The sequence below is a fragment of the Myotis yumanensis genome, unplaced genomic scaffold (assembly GCF_028538775.1).
Source record: "Myotis yumanensis isolate MYYU_CA2020_CCGP unplaced genomic scaffold, mMyoYum1.0.hap1 SCAF_16, whole genome shotgun sequence".
In the NCBI taxonomy this organism is placed as follows: domain Eukaryota; kingdom Metazoa; phylum Chordata; class Mammalia; order Chiroptera; family Vespertilionidae; genus Myotis; species Myotis yumanensis.
In genome coordinates, this window is record NW_027223767.1 from 45,915,761 (window position 1) to 45,935,451 (window position 19,691).

Below are 19,691 nucleotides of genomic sequence, written 5' to 3' on the forward strand. Positions count from 1 at the left end.
AAGGATAGGTATGTATATGGGTGGTGCAGGTGCAGCCAAGGTGTTGAGAGGGAGAGGTAGCTGCTTTTAAAGCAGTTTCTACAGAAGCTGGTCTTCACAGTGTAGGAGAAAGGGAAGCAGAGGACTTCACAGTGATGAAGGGGCAGTGGGAGAGAGCAGTGAGGTTGGAGAGGAGTCTCAGAATTGTCAAGGGCCCTGCAGCCAAAGCAAGATGGGCATCAAGTATTGAAGGCCAGGTTTTCTTCATGGTCTTCCCTTGGTGGGAGCCTCCCAGGGGACAGCCCTTTCTCACTGGAATATGGTGGCTGGGTTCAGTCATTCACCTCATGTCAACCTCCTAATGAAGGGGTATTTTTTATGGAACAGCCATGAGAAGTACTTTACAATGCATGAATATGAATGAGAAACACATTTACAATGCCAGAGAAATAAAGTTTATTGGGAAGTAAATGAAGTAGGCTCCTTGCATTCCAGAGAATACCAAAGAAGCCAGGAAAGCAGGAGACATATATGTATAGGAAACGCCCTAAAGTAATACCTGGAGCTCAGATTACAGGGAGCTGGACATCTTCAGATACAGAGACTCGACCTTCAACAGGAGGGAGTTTTCCAGACATTGGAACTTGATGTTTCTTTGCTTGTTGGATCTGGAAAGCATTTCCATGTCTAGAAATATCATAGTTGGCGTGACAAGATGTCTAAAGGCAACTGAGCTACGGCAAAGTAGTACCTAGGAACCTTTTCCATGTTTGATCTAAATGACTTCATTGTCGTCTTCAAAGAGGATGCCAGTATTTAAGTAAACAGCAACTTGTTAACAGGGCCCACAGGAGTTTCCACAAGCGTTGGTGGTAGCACACGGATTGCAGGGGAGGCTGGGAGAACACAGTTTTAGAATGGATTAGAGAGAGGACGGAGAAAACACCAAGTTCAATGAAACAAACCTATGAATTCACAGTGGTGGAGTTAGTTGGAATCAAATGTGATTATTACCAAATCCTTTTCCCTTCCCCAGAATGACATGGGCAGAGGTAGAAACTTGTCCTTTTGAAAAATATTACGTCCATTGTTAGCTCCCTGAGCAGGAGATGTATGCACTTTACCTTTGACCTTGCATATATGCTTAACTGTCACATGGTAGACACTTGATTAATGTTATTGGGTGAGTTGAAAATATGGCCGACATGTGAGTGTCTACAGTGTCATTAGTCTCACATACACTTCCCCAGAAATATTTTGCCTCATACTCACTTGCAGTCCTCGCTCTCCAGAAGGTTCCGGTACGTGTTGATCTCACACTCCAGCCGGGCCTTGACGTCCAGCAGCACCTGGTACTCCTGGTTCTGCCGCTCCAGGTCACATCTGATCTCACTCAGCTGCTCCTCCACATTGGTGATCATGCACTGCACCTGGGACAGCTGGGAGCTGTAGCGGCCCTCAGTCTCCGTCAGCGTGTTCTCCAATGAGTCCCTCTGTGTGTTGAAGAGGAAGAATGTCACAGAGCTGTTCCTTTATTTAGCACGTCCCCCCACAAGGTTCCATAGAAGTCACAAGCTTCCAGAGTTAAAGAGACTATGACCCAAAGGGCTGCCCTGTGACTCTGATTCCCCTGCTTTCTCACCAGCAGGTCTGAACAGTACCCACCAGGTTGTGCTGGGCCTGCAGCTCAATCTCCAGGGCGTTGACCGTGCGTCTCAGCTCAATGATCTCCGCCTGGCAGGTCTGCAGCTGCTCTGAGCTGGACACCACCTGCTTGTTCAGCTCCTGGGTCTGAAACACCAAAGGAAAGAGACAGGATCAGACCCTGCCTTAAGGGTCCCAAGGTGCTGGGTGGCCATGTGCTGAGATGCCCACCTGGTTGGTGTACCATTCCTCCACGTCCCTGCGGTTGGTCTCCAATAGGGCCTCATACTGACACCTGGTCTCATTGAGCACGCGGTTCAGGTCCACGGTGGGGGCAGCGTCCACCTCCACGTTGAGGCGGTCTCCAATCTGGCAACGCAGGGTGTTGACTTCCTAATGGAGGAAGGGAAAGGTGTGAACCCACAGAAATAGGTCTGCTATCTTCCTGCGATAGCCAAAAAGTTCACTGAAAAGAATATCCTGACTTTTCCAAAGACTGACACAGATGTTATATACAAATAAATTCAAATAAGGGTCACATCGATTCCTTTCTGGGAAAACTGAAATAGACCCACATTTCCTATAAGACTAAGTCCCAACTCCTGGCCATGCGCAGGTCCTTTGTCATTTCCTGTCACATCCCTACAGGTACCGCATGCCCAGCCATACCCATTCATGGCCATTCTCAAATATACCTCACTTTGCCACTTCGTGTCTTTGCTCAGCTTGCTCCCTCAGATTACAACACCCAAGTACTGAAGTTTTCCCACTCTCCATAACATGCCTCTGAGAAGAGTTACCTTTCAAGCAGACTGGATTGTTCTCAGGGCTGCTCGTACATCTCATATAGCACTTATTTCCCTCTGCTGGGATTACATCATGTTTTTACATTGTTGTCTCCCCCAGACTAGAGACAAGACTGTGGGGTCTTTGAAGAGAGGGGCTATGTCTTATGTCTTTTTTTTCTCTCTCAATCTCTACCACCAAATTAGGGACCCAACAGTGACCAACAGAGAACCTGGATTTTCTTCCTCAGCATCTGCAGCATCTACCCAACCCTCCCAGCTCACCTTGCTGTATGCTATGGACATAGCATCATTATTCCCTGATCTGACCCTGATTCTTCAGAGAAAGGTACCAACCAGGGATCCTGATGGGCAAGTGTCTCCTCATACCTGATGCTGAAGTGTCAGCTCTGAAGCCTATTGTTGTTGGTGTTTGTTTTTTTCTCTCACCTCCTCGTGGTTCTTCTTGAGGCAGAGCAGCTCCTCCTTCAGGGACTCCACCTGGGCCTCCAGGTCGGCCTTGCACAGGGTCAGCTCGTCCAGGATCCTACGCAGGCTGTTTATGTCTGACTCTACCAGCTGCCGGGAGGAATGCTCCATCTCGTACCTGCACATACAGGTTGAAGTGAGAGGAAAAGCCAGGAAGGAAGCCCATCTTCCTGCCCCATGTCCTGTTTGAATGGCATTGCCTCGCTGTCTTTGAACTGACACCGTTTTCCGTCCCTTCTTTTCCATGTGTCCCTCAAGCTCTGCATGGATAGTCTAGAGGGAACCTGACTCATCCTAACACCCAAAGGTGCCCATGGGGACTCCTGGAATGGAGTTTCTCTCTCTCCTCTCAATGTTGTTGGTTAATACACCACCAAACCAATCCATTCTCTAAGAATTAACTTCAATTTCTGAATTCGGGGGTTTAAGAAGGACCAATAGAGACTGAAGAGCAGATAGCATATGAATCTGGGCTCTCAAACGAATTTCACATATCCAGTCATTAGAGGAGAAGTAAAAAGGGGGAAATGGCTTCCTCTTCTTTTCCAGGCAACATTAGGCCCACAGGGCCATGAAGGAGCCATAGGGACCTTGGAGGTTACCTGGCCAAAAAGTTTCAACATACTTGGTTCTGAAGTCATCAGAGGCCAGCTTGGCATTGTCAATCTGTATCACCAGCCTGGCGTTCTCAGACTTGGCACACAGAATCTGAAAACAAGGTTCCACTGTGAGCACCACCTGAACTTGAGAACTTCTTATTGTTCAAAGACAGCCAGTTGCTGCTGTGCCCCCACATTCCCAACTCCTCACCTTCTGCTGCAGCTCCTCAATGGTCCGGAAGTAGGACTGGTAGCTGGGGCACATCAGGGGCTCCTGCTGCTGGCAGCGCTCCTGGATGCGGCTCTCCAGCTCCGCATTCTCCCGCTCCAGCTGCCGCACCTTCTCCAGGTAGCTGGCCAGGCGGTCATTCAGGAACTGCATGGTCTCCTTCTCGCTGCCATTGAAGGAGCCTTCGCAGAACCAGCCGCAGTTGCCCACATTGGCTGGGATGTTGCTGGCCCCAGGTAGAGGGATGTCATGGCAGCTGGGGGCCACACAGGGTCGGGAGGGGCAGCTAGAGCCACAGCTCAGGTTGGACAGACAACAGTTGTAAGGCATGGTACTGGGAGAGGTGAAGGAACAACAGACGAGCTGATGGAGGTGGATACAGGTGAGGTTTGAGTCTCTCCTTCCTCTATGGTCCTTTTATACCCTTTATTGTGGGTGGGGGTTTGGCATGTTGCATAGTTTTCTTTCCTAATGCTTCAGGTAATTTTTTCTCCAAAATATGCTTGTTAGATGCCTCCACAGAGTCTTCCCTCATCCCATAAAATTATTCCATTCATCTTGTGTCACACGGGCTCCTCCTGGGTACTGATGGTTGGTGAAAACAGTTTCATCAGATGGCTTCAAAGGAGACAGAATCATCACAACCCCAAATGGTTCTCCCCATTACTCAGAGGGTAGGACAGCCAGGGACATGGGGTGGAGTTGTTTGGGACTCCTCACCCATGAGGTTGTGCCACTGGAATCCCTAGAAAGAGAGTTTGGAGTGAAGTGTCTTCTGGTGGCCTTCTTCTCCCAGGTGAATTCACATTTTAGTGTTCAGTACAACTTGTCTTTCAGCAAAAATTCATCCTGTATCAGCTGCAAGGATCCTGAGTCTTACTCCATGAGAATTTTAGTTGGGGGCTTAGAGAATTTGTCAGTAATGAAGAGACTGAAAATAATTGAGTATTTATGGTTGGGAAATGAAACCAGTGGAATGGGCAGGCACAGTACTAAAGCAGAGTTCAGCCTTCTGCCCTTTTTTGTAAATAAAGTTTTATCCGCACGTAGTCATGTTCACTCATTTAGACAGTGTCTATGGAGCTTTCATTCTACAGTGGCAGAGTTGAGTAGTTGCAACAGAGACCATATGGCCTGAAAAGCCTAAAATATTTACTATCAGTCCTTTTCAGAAAAAGTCTACCAACCTTCACTGAAGCAATAATCTCCCCAAGTTGAGAAAGAGGAGAGATAGATAGAGGGAAACATGCTGGGAATAGTTCACAGAGAGGTCAGGTGGCAGTGTTGACACAAATGCTTCAGATTTAATAAGAAAGGAAACCTGAATGAGGTGCTCAGAGCTATCTTTGTATCCATAGTGACCTTATCTCAAAGTCTCTGGAAATTTCTCTTGCCTTATTCCTAGACTTAATCCTCTTACTGAGAGCATTGAACAACCCTAGTAGTGTGGCTCTGCCAACACGAGATATTCCCAGAACAAGTCACAGCGCCCATGAGAATGCATCTTGACTCTGTTGTCCCTAAGAAGGGGGCACCATCTGTGACGAGTGTATATTTCTCCATCACCTCTGGGATCATATACCCTTTGGCACTTCAAAACCCTTGGGCATCTCCCTCGTGCCCAATAATGAATCTTAACAAAGGAGCTCTCCCATCTCACCTTCTATTTTCTGTCACTATATCTGTCCTTTGTTTTGCACAGAAACAAACTCATGGTTCAGAAAGAATTCCTAAAAGATCATTTGTGGAACACAATGTAGATAAGTTAAGAAGGATGTGTCCAGATTCAAAGGCAGCGGGGAGGGAACAGAAAAGCATATGTCTGAAGCTAAATGACCTTAGTTCACATCTTCACTGACGATATGACCTCAGAGAAGTGAGTTCCCTTTTTTGACTCTTGTTTTCTTCATCTCTTACATTGAAGTAATAGTAGTTTTGTTGCGCAAGTTAAATAAGATATTGTGTGTGAATATGGTTGGGCATGGGGGTGATGGTGATTATTTCTGTAACCTTCCTCCTTCCTATTGTTGGCCTAGATTATTCAGATGAAGAATTTTGTGAAAATTCAATTTTGTTGAACAGACACCTGGACAGGTTGCCCATGCCAACCCAGTAGTGATCAAACCCCATTCACCTACCTTGCAAGCACTAGGGACACAGAACTATACTTATAAATTAATCAACAAAGATGCAAATTTTAACACTAACTTGGTGACCAGAATAGGAAGTTGGCAGATGGCCCATGGTCCCCACATTCTTTGTTAAGTTCCTGATCTTGTGGGTTTGGTTATCTTATTTGGGGTAGTTCTCGAGGGGGACAAGTTCTTTACGTGGGGTTGTACTGCCACCAAAGCCTCCTTTCTTGTACTGGCATTGAAATGGGCTCTACTCGTCCTCTGGGAATCCTCCAGCCTTACATTTCCGTGCAAGTATTCATAATAACGACGACGGTGGTGATGAAGATGAAGATGATGATACCATTTCATAAATACTTATTATGTGCCAAACAAGGTGCTAAGTGCTATGGCACAATTCTCAGTTGATCCTTCCAACATCCCTATAAGGTTGGTCTATAAAATTAGTCCAACTTTACAGATAAAGACACAGATTAGGAAAGGCTCAGAATCTTCCCAAGCCACGGCCAATAAATGGCAGAGCTGGGATTTAAACTACTCAGCTGTCTAACTCCTGAGTCTGAATACCTAAACACAGTGCAAAATATTTGGCACAGAAGTTTCTCTGATTTTTCCAGGGGACAGAAATATTGGATTAATTTATGCCTATTGTCCCACTCATAGTTTTTGCTTCTGGTCCCCACTGGGGCCCTGTTACCCAACCCCTACTAACCCCATCAGCCCTTCACAGGCCTCTCTGCCCAAGCAGTCCTCTCACTTTCCTGAACTAAGACCAAGTTACACTCAGCTTTTCTCTAAGGGCAATGCCATCCTTTTTCATAATTGGCTGGTATATCCAGATTGGAAATTAAATTGTGTGTTTTTAGCATCTAAACAAATGATAATGCACAATGGCATGAGCTAAGGTGACTTAGTATCTGGAGGAAGCCTACCTAGCCTTGAACTTTTAGCCCTGTAAAAGTTCACTTCAGCAGTGAGTTTCATGGCCTAGAATCAAAGAATTTTCTAGCTAGAAGGACTTGAATTCATGGAAGAGAAAACGGAGGCACAGACAGTGAGGCAGGAAGGAAATGAATCCCAATAGATCCCTTTCTAGTCAGGTAGCCTATGGGACCCTTCACACATAGTGTTCCTGTCTCACCCAAGTGTTTGGATTCTATTCCTGTCATCAATGTCAGAGATGAAGAATCTGAGACACTGGGAAGAAATTTAACTTGTCCAATGACACATGTAGCTAGATTCAAGTCTTCCTGGGCCATCCCACCTCATTGTGAATTAGAACAGCAGTCGCCAGCCTTTTGGACCTCATGGACCACCGGTTGCTGATCGCTGAATTAGAGAGATGAGACGATGACAAGGTCAGGAAGTGTCCAAGCACAAGAACTGGAAGAAGACACGGAAACGAGATCATGAATTTTGATGCCAGCAATGAGGACAGACATATTGCTTTGCTCCTCAATAGAATGAGGGTTAAAAAGTGACAAATGCCACAAGCTTGTGATGAGGCATGACTCCTGGAAGTAATGAAATGGGCTTTTATAGAGGAAAATGCTGAGACTCATGGGCAGTGCTATCCTGCCTGTAGATGCTGACAGCAGCCTCAGGCCTTAAAGGGCTCCAACAATGACTTTGACCCCAGGTACAAGGATGAAAAAAGATGCTTTATCTCTGTCCCATAGCAAATATAAAATTTTCAGGGAAACAGAAAGAAAAAGAATCAGCAAAAATATTTAGCTTGTAAGCCTGGGTAACAGTCAAACATCGGAGCGTGATATGCCCAGTGGGCTTAGAGTTCAGACCAAGAAAGCTCAGGAGCCAATAAAACAGATCACCAAAGAGCACTCACTGGACATGCCAACTGAGAAGGGACCTGGGGTACTGAAGGTGACAGCAGCACTCATCAAGAATGGGGATCTTTCTTTAATTCTAATGAAGAGCCACGGAAGTGTTTCCAATCTGGATATACCAGCCAATTATAAAAGAGTATCAAATAGAGCTGAGTAGAAGATACACTCCTGGCTCAGAGTTGAGGAGTTGAGTGGGGATTTAGAAAAGAGAATATTTGGAATAGTCAAACTCAGACAGATAGAAAGTAGAATCAAGGTTATTACCAGGGGTTTGGGGCAGGTAAGATTGGGAGGTTTAATGAGTACGGAATTTCAGTTTTGGATGATGAAGAAGTTCTGGAAATGGATAGTGGTGATGGCTGTACAACAGTGTGAATGCACGTAGTGGCCCTGAATCATACACTAAAAATGGTTAAAGTGGTACATTTTCTGTTATATATATTTTACCACAATTTAAAAAAAATAATGAAGGTGTTGGTGGGGCTGTGGTCCTTTCTGCAGGCTCCAGGGAAGACTCCATTTCCCTGCCTTTTTCAGCATCCAGAGGCTACTGCATTCCTTGGCTCGGAGCCCCCTTGCTCCCTCTTCAAATCGTGCAGTGAAGGGTCAAGTGCTTCTCCTGTCACATCGCTCTGACCTGTGTCCACAGTCACATCTCCCTCTGACTCTCTTCTCCCTCCCTCTTCCACTTTTAAGAATCATTGTAATTACATTGGGCCCACCAGCTAATCCAGAATAACCCCCACCCCCCATTGCAAAGGCAGCAGATTTGCGATTTTAATTCCATCTGCAACCTTAAAGTCCCTCTGTGCATAAACTAACATATTCCAGGTTCCAGGAAGTGGGACATGGACACCTTTGCAGGGGAGGGGAGCAGTTATTCTGCCTACCCCATGAGCTTTTAGAATTACTCCAGCATTATTGTAAAATAATATATGTAAGCAGGATATGCAATCAATGAACAAGCAAAATGAGGCAGGACCTCTGACCTGAACTTGACCTTGGATTTGGAGGAAATCACAGACTTGGTGGCGAACCACATGAGAGAAGGAAGTTCAGGTCAGAGGCGTCTCACAAACCAAGTGGCCAAACATGCAAATCTGAATCCATCCCGAAATTTGAGCTTTGAAAATAAGGATTAAAAAAAGGATCAAGGGGGAAGTTATAGTAGAAGGAATAAATAGTTGCTTTATTTAAATATATATATATATTTTCAACCCATTTTATTATTTTAGTACACAAGACTGTGTTTCACTAACGTGGGATCTGATACCAGCCTCAGGAAGCCCGGTGTGATGGGCAAATTAGTGGGGAAAATTAGACCCCTCTGTGGTCTCTGATCCCTTCTTATCAAAATGGTCCTCTGAGGTTTTAGCAAGTGGATGCTTATCACTTCCTTAGCTCTTCATTAGAATTAAAGAAAGATCCCCATTCTTGATGAGTGCTGCTGTCACCTCAGTACCCCAAGATCTGCTTGCCTCTCCAGCCTTTGGTCACAGAGCCAGGGACTCTGGCTTATAACAGCACTACCTGGGGACGAGTTTTATGCCTTTCAACAAATTGTAAATAACTTGCAACCAGGACTGTTTTTTTCTTTATGTGTCTCCCCTCCCTGCAGCCCCGGGTCTGCATGGGGCAGGTATTCATCAGGTACTGGTTGGACTGCACTGAGAAAGGCAGGGGTATCAAGTGAGGAGTTGAGGGGGTCTCTAAGCCCCAGAACCCAGAGGGGAATTGAGCAGCTGAAGCCCAGGCTGGTAATGATCCACCTACACAGGAGGAAGGAGGAAGTCTTGGGCACAGCAGAGGGTCCCTTCACTAGGTGATCCTGAGGCTGTGGGACCCTCAGTCATCTAGGTGATACAGTGCCGGCCCTATAACTTCCTGCCTAGAGAAGATGAGCTTTCCAGAGCCCCTCTCTCTCTGGCCTCCAGCTCATGCCTTTGAATACAATCAGCTCTAAGAGATGTCAGGTCAAGAGAAGAGGGATGGGGGTGGGGGAGAATCTAGAAATGGTCAGGGGGAGAGAGGAGCCATAGCTCTGCAGCTGCCCTGCCCTCCCTCCTGCCACCCTGCCTCACCCATGGGTGCCAGGCCAGCCCTCTGCCCACCGGGCATAGAATGGCTCTGTATCCAAGAGTCAGGTCATTATATGGCCTGACTTTCAAGTGGCTTTTTATAGAGTGCTCCAGGGATGGGTGTGGCGAAACAAATGAATACCAACGAGACATGAATACCAATGAGAAAGGCGTCTGCTTTGCCAGGGAAGTCAAGTTTATTAGGAAGTTCCAAGGAAGGCCGCTGGTGCTTGGGAGGGTTCTCTGGACAAGCAGAGAAGGAACAGATCCTGGTGAAGGCAAGGTGGGGCAGGGAATGAATGATCTAGAGTAGGTTGGGTGAATTTCCAGCCATGCAAATTGTGTCTTCAGGCCCTTGTGTCGAATGAATCAGGGCCAGGTCAAAGCTCTGGAGCCCTGGGCCCTGCCTCCTGGCTCCTCTGGCAGCCCTTAGTGCACAAAGGGACTGCAGGGTCCACAGCGGGGGCGGGGGACGCAAGGCGTGCAGGGATTGGAGACACAGGGCCCAATGGGCTTGCTGCAGGCGTTGGTTGTGGCGCAGGGGTTGCAGGGCAGCCTGGAGAAAAGAATGATGTGGAAAGGTGAATTGAGGGAGGCTTATAATACGTACCAGAGAGACCCCAAGAATGGAATGCCCATCTGGACTTGGCCTGACCTATAACAGAAAGGCTAAAGGCTCAGCGGCTACAAAGCTCACGGTCAAATTTCTCATGGTCTCCCTACCATATAGCGCCAAAATTCTAGACAGAAACTCTGAAACTGTGGCTTTGACTCCCAACACTGTCTATTCCCAGCTGGTGACCTTGGGAAATTCCCTTAACTTCTCTAAGCCCAGTTTCTTCCCCTACAGAATGGGGAGAATACTGACCCAGCCTGCCTGCTCTTAACTGTACATGAGGCCAGATGAGGTGGTGGGTGGAAGTGTACCGTCTACAGAAAACAGTATTATAAAACATAAGAAATATCATCAATATTATCACATTAGAATGCAAAGAATTGGCTGGGCAATTTCAGTTTGTACATTAAACAATTCTTGCCGTTTTATGTTTTCAATGATGGCCATATTGTGTTCCCTGAGTTCTGCTTGAGCATGTCTGGTGTGAAGTCATAATTTTCTTTTCAAGGCATGCAATCTTTCCCTGGAGTCCGACTGAGAAGTCTGTGTGTGTGTGTGTGTGTGTGTGTGTGTGTGTGTGTGTGTGTATGTTTCATCAAACACCCCCGGCCAGGTACTCACTTGCAGTCCTCACTCTCTAGCAGGCCTCTGTACGTGTTGATCTCACACTCCAGCCGGGCCCGGACATCCAGCAGCACCTGGTACTCCTGGTTCTGCCGCTCCAGGTCACCCCTGATCTCAGCCAGTTGGGACTCCACGTTGGTAATCATGCACTGCACCTGGGACAGCTGGGAGCTGTAGCGGGCCTCTGTCTCCGTTAGCGTGTTTTCCAGTGAGTCTCTCTGTGTGTGTTGAAGAGGAAGAATGTCACAGAGCTGCTCCTTTAGCATGTCCCCCCATAAGGTTCCATAGAAGTCACAAGCTTCCAGGGTTAAAGAGACTATGACCCAAAGAGCTGCCCTGTGTCTCTGATTCCCCTACATTCTCACCAGCAGGTCTAAACAATACCCACCAGGTTGTGCTGGGCCTGCAGCTCAATCTCCAGGGCGTTGACCGTGCGTCTCAGCTCAATGATCTCCGCCTGGCAGGTCTGCAGCTGCTCTGAGCTGGACACCACCTGCTTGTTCAGCTCCTGGGTCTGAAACACCAAAGGAAAGAGACAGGATCAGACCCTGCCTTAAGGGTTCCGAGATTCTGGGTAATCATGTGCTGAGATGCCCACCTGGTTGGTGTACCATTCCTCCACGTCCCTGCGGTTGGTCTCCACCATGGCCTCATACTGACACCTTGTTTCATTGAGCACGCGGTTCAGGTCCACGGTGGGGGCAGCGTCCACCTCCACGTTGAGGCGGTCTCCAATCTGGCAACGCAGGGTGTTGACTTCCTATGGGTTCAGAAAAAGCAAGAGTGACTATCCTCAGTGAAGAATAGACTCGAAGGAATGGCATTGTTTGTTGAAGCCGGTTAGTCTGTTTCCTCAGGAAAGAAACTTAGTGGAACAATCTCTGACGGTTCAAGGCAAGGTGATCTGTGCTCCATGTGGGCCCAGCTCCCTCCTCTCCATGACTGTGCCATCCCACCAGGATTCAAAGAACAAAATATGACCATAGGTGTGAAAACATGGAGCAGACTGACACATCTCAGAGGGTAGAGGAGTGGTAGTTGGGTGGAGGGGGGCAAAGGGAGAGGAAATAGGGGACATCTGTAATAGTGTCAACCATTTTTAAAAGACATATTTCCAAGGACCTGCTTGGATGCCACTGAATGTCAGACTAATCCTCCACTTTCCCAGTTTGCATCAAATAATTCTTGCCATCAAGTAAGAGAATAATTTAATCCCAGGAGAGAGAAGAAAGCGCCCCAGATTATTCTTCACCAAGACTTTGAAAGAGTAGAGACTCTTTTGGCTCTTCGTGGTGAGAAATGACTTTGCATAGCATGAATACAACAGTGGGGCCTGGAACACCCCCCGCCAATGTGGGCATTCTACAACATAGCGACCAATCACAAGCTGGTGGGAGTGTTCGGGGAAATCCAATTATGAGTGAAAGAGACAATTTATCTGAGACCATGTATAGGTTTCATCTCTTCATTTTTTGTGTCATTATGAAGTGTTGGTGTTTTAAAAGGAAATCACTAAAGCCACCTCAGCAGGAGACTAAATCAGGTTTCTTCATTTCTCATTTCCGGCCTCACCTCCTCGTGGTTCCTCTTGAGGCAGAGCAGCTCCTCCTTCAGGGACTCCACCTGGGCCTCCAGGTCGGCCTTGCACAGCGTCAGCTCGTCCAGGATCCTGCGCAGCCCATTCATGTCTGACTCCACCAGCTGCCGCAGACCCAGCTCCGTCTCGTACCTGCACAAGGACAGGAGCAGAACAGTAACTGGCAGACCTCCAAGACTCCCAGGGATGATCATTGATAACCCTTTTCCTCTTGTCTTTCCACTTTCTGCAATGAGTGAAACAGGAGACAGAGGATTCTGGAGGCTATCAAGACCCAATATGGATCCAAAAGCAATAGATTGATTTGAGCCCTCATCTCTTGGTGATTCCTTAGCTGTGCTCCCCTCAATCCCTGTAGAATCCTTTGTGACCAACGGATCAAACTGTTGTTTAATAAAGCCACGGGAATCCCTTTTCTTCTGGAGACTTAACAAAAGAAGTGGACCCCAGTGCACATTCTGAAAGAACTTACTTGGTCCTGAAGTCGTCTGCGGCCAGCTTGGCATTGTCAATCTGCACCACCAGCCGGGCATTCTCAGACTTGGCGCACAGGATCTGGAGAATGAGAGGGCACTTAGTGAGGACAGTAAAGAGGAGAAGCTAGAGTCAAGATGACATAGAAGCAAGAAACACACTTCTCTACCACAGATTGACAATCATGGCAAACTCCCCTTGCTTAGCAGTGACAGCAAGGCCCCTCACCTTCTGTTGGAACTCCTCAATGGTCCGGAAGTAGGACTGGTAGCTGGGGCACATCAGGGGCTCCTGCTGCTGGCAGCGCTCCTGGATGCGGCTCTCCAGCTCCGCATTCTCCCGCTCCAGCTGTCGCACCTTCTCCAGGTAGCTGGCCAGGCGGTCATTCAGGAACTGCATGGTCTCCTTCTCACTGCCATTGAAGGAGCCCTCGCAGAACCAGCCGCAGTTGCCCACATTGGCGGGGATGTTCCAGGCCCCGGGCAGGGGGGCGCTGTGGCAGCTGGGGGCCACGCAGGGCCTGGAGGAGCAGCTGGAACGGAAGCTCAGGTTGGGCAGGTAGCAGTTGTAAGGCATGGTGCTGGGAGGGAGCAAGTCACCCAGCTGAAAACAGAGTCCCAGCTCTCCAAGGAGCATGTAGGACTCCTTCTTCTAGGAGCATTTATACTCTCTCTACAGAGGGTGTGGACATAGTCTGTAAAGTCTTTTTTCTTCTTACATCTTCACCACTTTTCAAATGTCCTTCCCTTCAGTCTGTTATTTGCCTTCCTCATAAGAGTCTCTTGTCCCATAAAATTCTTGTCCCATAAAATTCTTTACTTGAGCTTCTTGCTAAGTCAGGACTCCTCTCAGTACACCCATGAAATCAGACTTTTGTGGTAGACCTTCAAAGAGGCCACACAGTCTAGCCCAAGTAACTGCCCTTGTTAACTGGGAGTTGGTCTATTCAGTGACATTCTTTTGCATCACGTGATCCTGTAAACCCATAATCAGACCCACCTCATAGCCCACCTGGCATCTCTAGGGAGGGACTGGGATTGAGTCAAGGAAGAAGTTGTATGAAGTGGCAGCAATGGGCACCCTTTCCATCTGCTTTAAGAGTCGAATCCTTCAGCACTGTGGCACCCCAAGCCTTGGAAACCCGGAGGTGGATAGGACTGGCTGAGAAGGTGGACAGCTGTTTGTGTAACACCTCTTGTATATCCCTTAAAGGGGTTGTAGAGAGACTTTAAAGGTAGAGGCTTTGGTCATTAGTTGGGAGTCAGGGGAGTTTCTGGAGGAAGAGATCATTTCGAAAAAGAGTTGGGAAAAATGCAAGCTGAGAGAGCCATACAAATGCTTTTCAATGACCTGGGAAAAGCATCTGGAGACAGGTGAGAAGGAACAAGAAGGTGACGGTGGACTTTTCCACAGGCGTCCGTAGCATTGGGACAGAGTAAGCAGGTAGCTGGGAAAGTCCAGAGACCGCCCAGAGGGGCTTCCACAAGCATGAAAACCTTTGAGGTTGGTCTTAAAGCATCACGTGGATTGACTTCATATTCTGTCATATACCCATTTTGGCTTTAAGATAAAAAATCGTTCCAAAGTCTCCAGTTAAACTATCTAACTTTTTGCCCAGTTCGCTAAGTGAAATCGATACACCAAAGAGATGTACCGATCTTGTCCTGGGCTTCCCATCCCCAGCCTTTCTCGGTTCCACGTAACCTGGTTTAAGAACCAAAAGTTAGAAGGTACCAGGGACGGCTCTATGGTCATGACACTGAATCCAAGGACCTGTTCACAGGGAGAGAAAATGCTGGGATGCCGCATAAGCAGGGGACGTAGCAAAGCAAGCCTGGAGGATTGGGGTTGGTTTGAGGGATGAGGAAAGGCACCAGAAGGTCTGAAGGCAGGCATCGAAGGTCTGAGGAAGAGGTGGCCAAAGTTCTGAGTATATATATCAGTTGCATAATTATAGGCATCACCGGGCCCCCCTTGCATCTTGGGTAGCAGCACCCCAACCTCCACTGTGGCTTTGGCTGCCAGCCAGAGTGGCAGCTTTATTGACAACTTATTGGAGTCCTTCTCCCCATCCAGCTTTCATGCCAGTATTCTGACGGCTCTCTGCTTGAGTCTCAGATAAAAGGTCCTTCATCTGCCTTCTCCAAGGCCATTATCGCCACTTACTATAATGCCATTAAGATGCCCCACCGCACTACAAAGACGCCCCAGGCATATAATAAAATCAAATTTTCTTTGTTTTCCTCCAGGGCAATTAAAGGAGAAGAAATAGATGGGTGCCGGGGCAGGCATCACCGACTCTCCAGAGCAAAGGCACAAGGCTGGGCAGCTCGGTCAGTAGGAAGCTCCCGTCTCACTTCGTCTGGGCTGGGGACGAATGGAAAGGCCTGTGAATCAGCCTCGTGAGCATTTGCTTGTAGAGAACAGCACGGAGCCTCCTGCTTCCAAACTTGTCAGCCTGCAAGGAGCTGTTTCCTCAATCCCGCCTTCCTCACCACCCAGGGAGGGTTCCTCTGAGCACAGACTCAATGCCAGCAGCATCCTTCACGCTCTTTTGGCCTGATCTACTGACTGGCCAGTGTAGCATTGTGGAGGCTTTAGTCAAAGGAGAATGTGCAGGTTGTAAATACGAAAAGATTGGAGGATTGGATTGACAAGTAATGGCACCGAATTTGTGCACAACGCAGAGACCAGAAAAATGGAGAGAGTTGGAACAGGGAGAGGTGTGTTTAATAAGAGAGGTAAGAACATGAAGAAGAGGGAAGAAGGAAACCTAGAAGGAATCCCCAGAATCACATGGGGCCACGCATATCAGACAAAGATGCCCCATCTTCACAAGAGTGAACCTGGAGGATGCAACACTGGGAAGTAACCAAGACAACCTGCATCGGTGGATGGAAGAGTGGCCCACCTGCTGAGTGTCCTGTGAGATGTCAGTGGCGATGACTCGGGAAAGATCTATATAGACGTGAGACCACAGCTTCTGGGGCCTCTGAAAGAAGCGGCAGTCTTCCAAGGCACCCAGACCAGAGCATCACCTCCCTGATCCACACTGAGATGAGTCTGTGGCTGAGAAGGACACCATTGTTGGCATGCAGGCAGCGCAAGTCAAAAGGGGGACAGGGCTACCTGTTCCTGAACGAGTAAGGACCGTGCAGAGGAGCAAGGAGCAGAGGGAGTCAGACCTGCATGGGCTCCAGTTCACGGCTAATCAACAGCCACATGGAGGATGCGGGCAGGAACAGGTTACCCGTGTTACCTGGAGATTCCTTTATCCCTGCAGAAGGGGAAATGGCACAAGAATTCTGAATGGAGCAGCAGATGGGCTGACCGGTGAGTGACCATAAATGCTGCTGTCCCTTGTAAATCTTCTAGCCTCTCTCTTGCGGTGTTTCTAGAATATCGATAGGCTTGGGGAAATTTGTTGCTCGGATTCATAGGGGAAGTGGGACTCTGGTGCTGTGAGGTCTCCACGACCCCCCACAGGTGAGGATCAGACTTCACGTACTCTCTCATGTCCTAATTAAAATAGCTGCAAATCTTATTCATTCAGAGAGAAACTGAGCAGTCAATGGACTATCAGAGCCACTTTCTTCATTTAGTTCAATTTTATTCCAAATGCATTTATTGAGCAGCTTCTCGGTGCTGGGCATGGGACCACAGTGATACAGAAGACTCGTAATTCTGGTAGAGGCTTATCTTTTCATGAGCAATTCAGGCTAACGTGGGCCCCAAAATATTTGAGAAATAACAAAAAGGTAAGGAAGTGAGAAATTTTAAAGGTGTGAGCTGGACATTTGGAGATAGGTGTGTGTTTAATGTAATTAGAAGGCTGTATGTGCGACATTAAGGAAAGCAGGCATTTGTTGAATGTCTACATAGCAGGTGGCATAGGACTGGGCTGGGGCTGGGAGGACAGGGGGATGGGAGGGAGAGGGCAGGCCCCTGCCCTCTGTGAGCTCTCAGTCCTGTTGGGCAGACAGACAGGTCCACAACGAACTCTAATATGAAGTAATGTATTTGGGCCCTTCACCCACCCCCCCTCAAAAAAAAGTTTCTTCCTTCCCACTTCTTCCCACACCTATTCGTGCCCCAAACTCCAGTCAAGGCTTTTCAACCCCAGTTCATAGTTCTCAGCCAGGGGCTGAGGGATGAGGCCATTTCAGATGATTTACCTGTGTTCTGAAGGTGTATTGGTGACCCCACTCTCTAGGTCGGGTTAGGTAGAATTCAAACAACTGATCTTGTTAGAACCCATATCTTTTTAAGAATCTTTGCTTCAACCAGGCCTGGTAGTGTGTGTGTGTGTGTGTGTGTGTGTGTGTGTGTGTGTGTGTGCGTTTAAATATATTTTTATTGATTTCAGAGAGGAAGGAAGAAGGAGAGAGAGATAAAAAACATCAGTGATGACAGGGAATCATTGATTGGCTGCCTCATGCATGCCCTACCCTGGGGATGGACCCCACAACTTGGGCATGTACCCTGACCAGGAATGGAACCATGACCTCCTGGTTCATAGGTCGCCACTCAACCACTGAGCCATGTTGGCCGGGCATAATTCATTATTTTGATATTTGGTTCTTGTTGTTTTGGAGACCACAAATGGTTCAGCCCTGCAGCATCCCCGTAGGCACTGAGATGAGTTGCAAAGCAGGTGAAGGAGCCAGGTATGAGGCAGAAGAAAGAAAAAGTGCTAAACCAAACAAGTGAATGAGGAAATAGAAAGGGGGATGCGATCAGTGGAGAGAAATGGAGGTGACACCTGCTAGTGAGCAGACACAGCTGTGCCACCCTCGGGACAGAGCCCTCCTGTGGCTGCAGACGTGTGGCGGAGGGTCGTGGAGCCCAGCGTGAATGGCTGGACACATGTGGAGGATGTCTGATAACCAGGGAGGAAGAAGGGAGAAAAAGGAGATTTGGGTACAAAAACCAGGGTAAAGGGGGAGCCTCCGCTGAGAGAGGCCAGGAGGTGGCCAGAGGCCAGGAGCTCAGCCTGAATGTGGCTGGGTGAGGTGGACAGTGCAGGGTAGGAAAAAGCACAGGAAGACTCTCCTTGGGGAGAACCCCAGGCCCTGAAATCCCTTTGCTGTGTGAATCCATCTCAGCCACCCCTCCCAGTGGGTGGGGTAGGTCTGAATGGGAAGTGTTGTCCAGATGTGCTTCCAACAAAGCCCTTAGAGCAGTGGTTCTCAACCTGTGGGTCGCGACCCCTTTGGGTGTCAAACGAAACTTTCACAGGGGTCGCCTAAATATATCCTGCATATCAGATATTTACATTAAGATTCATAACAGTAGAAAGATTACAGTTATGAGGTAGCAATGAAAATAATTTTATGGTTGGGGATCACCACAACATGAGGAACTGTATTAAAGGGTCGCGGCATTAGGAAGGTGGAGAAACACTGCCTTAGAGGTTCAGCACAGGGAAACGGCAACGGCCTGGGAATGAGAAGCTTGGGCTTGAGTGAGACCAGCCGTGAGAACTTAGGGGGTCATTTCCCCTCCCTAACCCTGAACTTCTCCCACTGCAAATGGGCATGCGGACACCTGTTCTGTCTCTCTCGGGGTTCGGCAAACTGAATAACACATATGAAAGTGCTTTGTCAATGGTAAAATGATGAACGTGTATATGGGAATCTGTTTTTCTTCTCCTCCTCTTCCTCAATAGACAGAGTGGGTTTAGTGATGGCTGGGGGTAGGGTGACCTTCCTTGGTGATTCCCAGGCATTAAAATGGCCAAGCTCCTCAAGCTATTTTGAGATGCTATAGGAGTTTCCTTCCTTGTATCACCTTTTGTGACATAAAGCCTCAGAAATGGTTCCTCTGGCATAAACACTCTCTCATTTCCTTCAAGGAAAAGCACTGGGGGTAGTTAAGGTTCTGCTGACACAATCTGAGACTTAGCCTCTGTAAAGCACAGAGGTTAAGAGCAGTTGCTAGGAGCAGACTGCCTGAATCTAAATTCTGGCTTCACTACCTAGCAGCTGTGTGATCTTGGGTTTGTTACTTAATCTCTCTGAGCCTCAGTTCCTCATCTGCAAAATAGGGATAGCAAAAGCATTGGCTTCATAGAATTGCTGTAAGGGTTAATTGAGTTTATATATATAAACTTATCTGTAATTTAGTGCCTGGCTTATAGTAAGAGCTCAATGAATGTGAGCTTTGAATACAATGTGATGATGATGATGAAAATGAATATTGTGGTGGTGGTGATGATAGTGATGATGATAATGATGGGCTGCTTGTGTTCCAGGGAAGCTCCTCACACCTCCCCAAGTATGATAGACCCGTCTACCCAGTAATTCTTCCCAGGAACCCAAACCACTTCACACACACACACATACACAAACAATGTCTCATCAAAGCTACTCTTATAATTATAAATGACAGGGCATTGAATGTGAACTTAAGAAATACGGGTCAATCACCCTGGGGCCCCATTGACTCATTTCATGTCACCAGAAGAATCCCTCAACCACTAAATGACTCACCTTCTCTCTCTCCCCCCCTTAAATGGGAAGAATAATGCTTGCCTACTCTGTCATGTGCAGGAATAAGTGGGTTTATTTTGTTAGGCAGCTTTGAACTTGTTGGA

General features: G+C 47.7%; 2 protein-coding genes across 2 annotated transcripts; both read right to left on the bottom strand.

Moving 5' to 3' along the window:
• Window positions 1–814: 814 nt before the first annotated feature.
• On the bottom strand, window positions 815–4,182 carry LOC138994777 (keratin, type I cuticular Ha4-like). Its single transcript, XM_070394940.1, is given in 8 exon segments — window positions 815–875; window positions 1,252–1,472; window positions 1,645–1,770; window positions 1,855–2,016; window positions 2,859–3,015; window positions 3,523–3,605; window positions 3,708–4,109; window positions 4,111–4,182. Coding segments are annotated over 8 exon segments (1,284 nt in total).
• A 6,032-nt stretch (window positions 4,183–10,214) lies between these two features.
• On the bottom strand, window positions 10,215–13,672 carry LOC138995090 (keratin, type I cuticular Ha1). The gene is made up of 7 exons (XM_070395458.1): window positions 13,325–13,672; window positions 13,095–13,177; window positions 12,598–12,754; window positions 11,624–11,785; window positions 11,414–11,539; window positions 11,023–11,243; window positions 10,215–10,341 (listed from the first exon to the last, which is right to left on the bottom strand). Exons 1-7 carry the CDS (start codon window positions 13,670–13,672, stop codon window positions 10,215–10,217), a joined length of 1,224 nt encoding a protein of 407 aa, XP_070251559.1.
• Between the last annotated feature and the right edge of the window lie 6,019 nt (window positions 13,673–19,691).

Bases quoted from the DNA above. Each gene is read 5' to 3' on its own strand.
- LOC138995090 (XM_070395458.1), bottom strand. From the start codon at position 13,672: ATGCCTTACAACTGCTACCTGCCCAACCTGAGCTTCCGTTCCAGCTGC. The intron at 13,178-13,324 runs GTGAGGGGCCTT...CTCATTCTCCAG, and splicing joins TTGAGGAGTTCCAACAGAAG to ATCCTGTGCGCCAAGTCTGA. The intron at 11,244-11,413 runs GTGGGTATTGTT...CAACACACACAG, and splicing joins TGCAGGCCCAGCACAACCTG to AGAGACTCACTGGAAAACAC.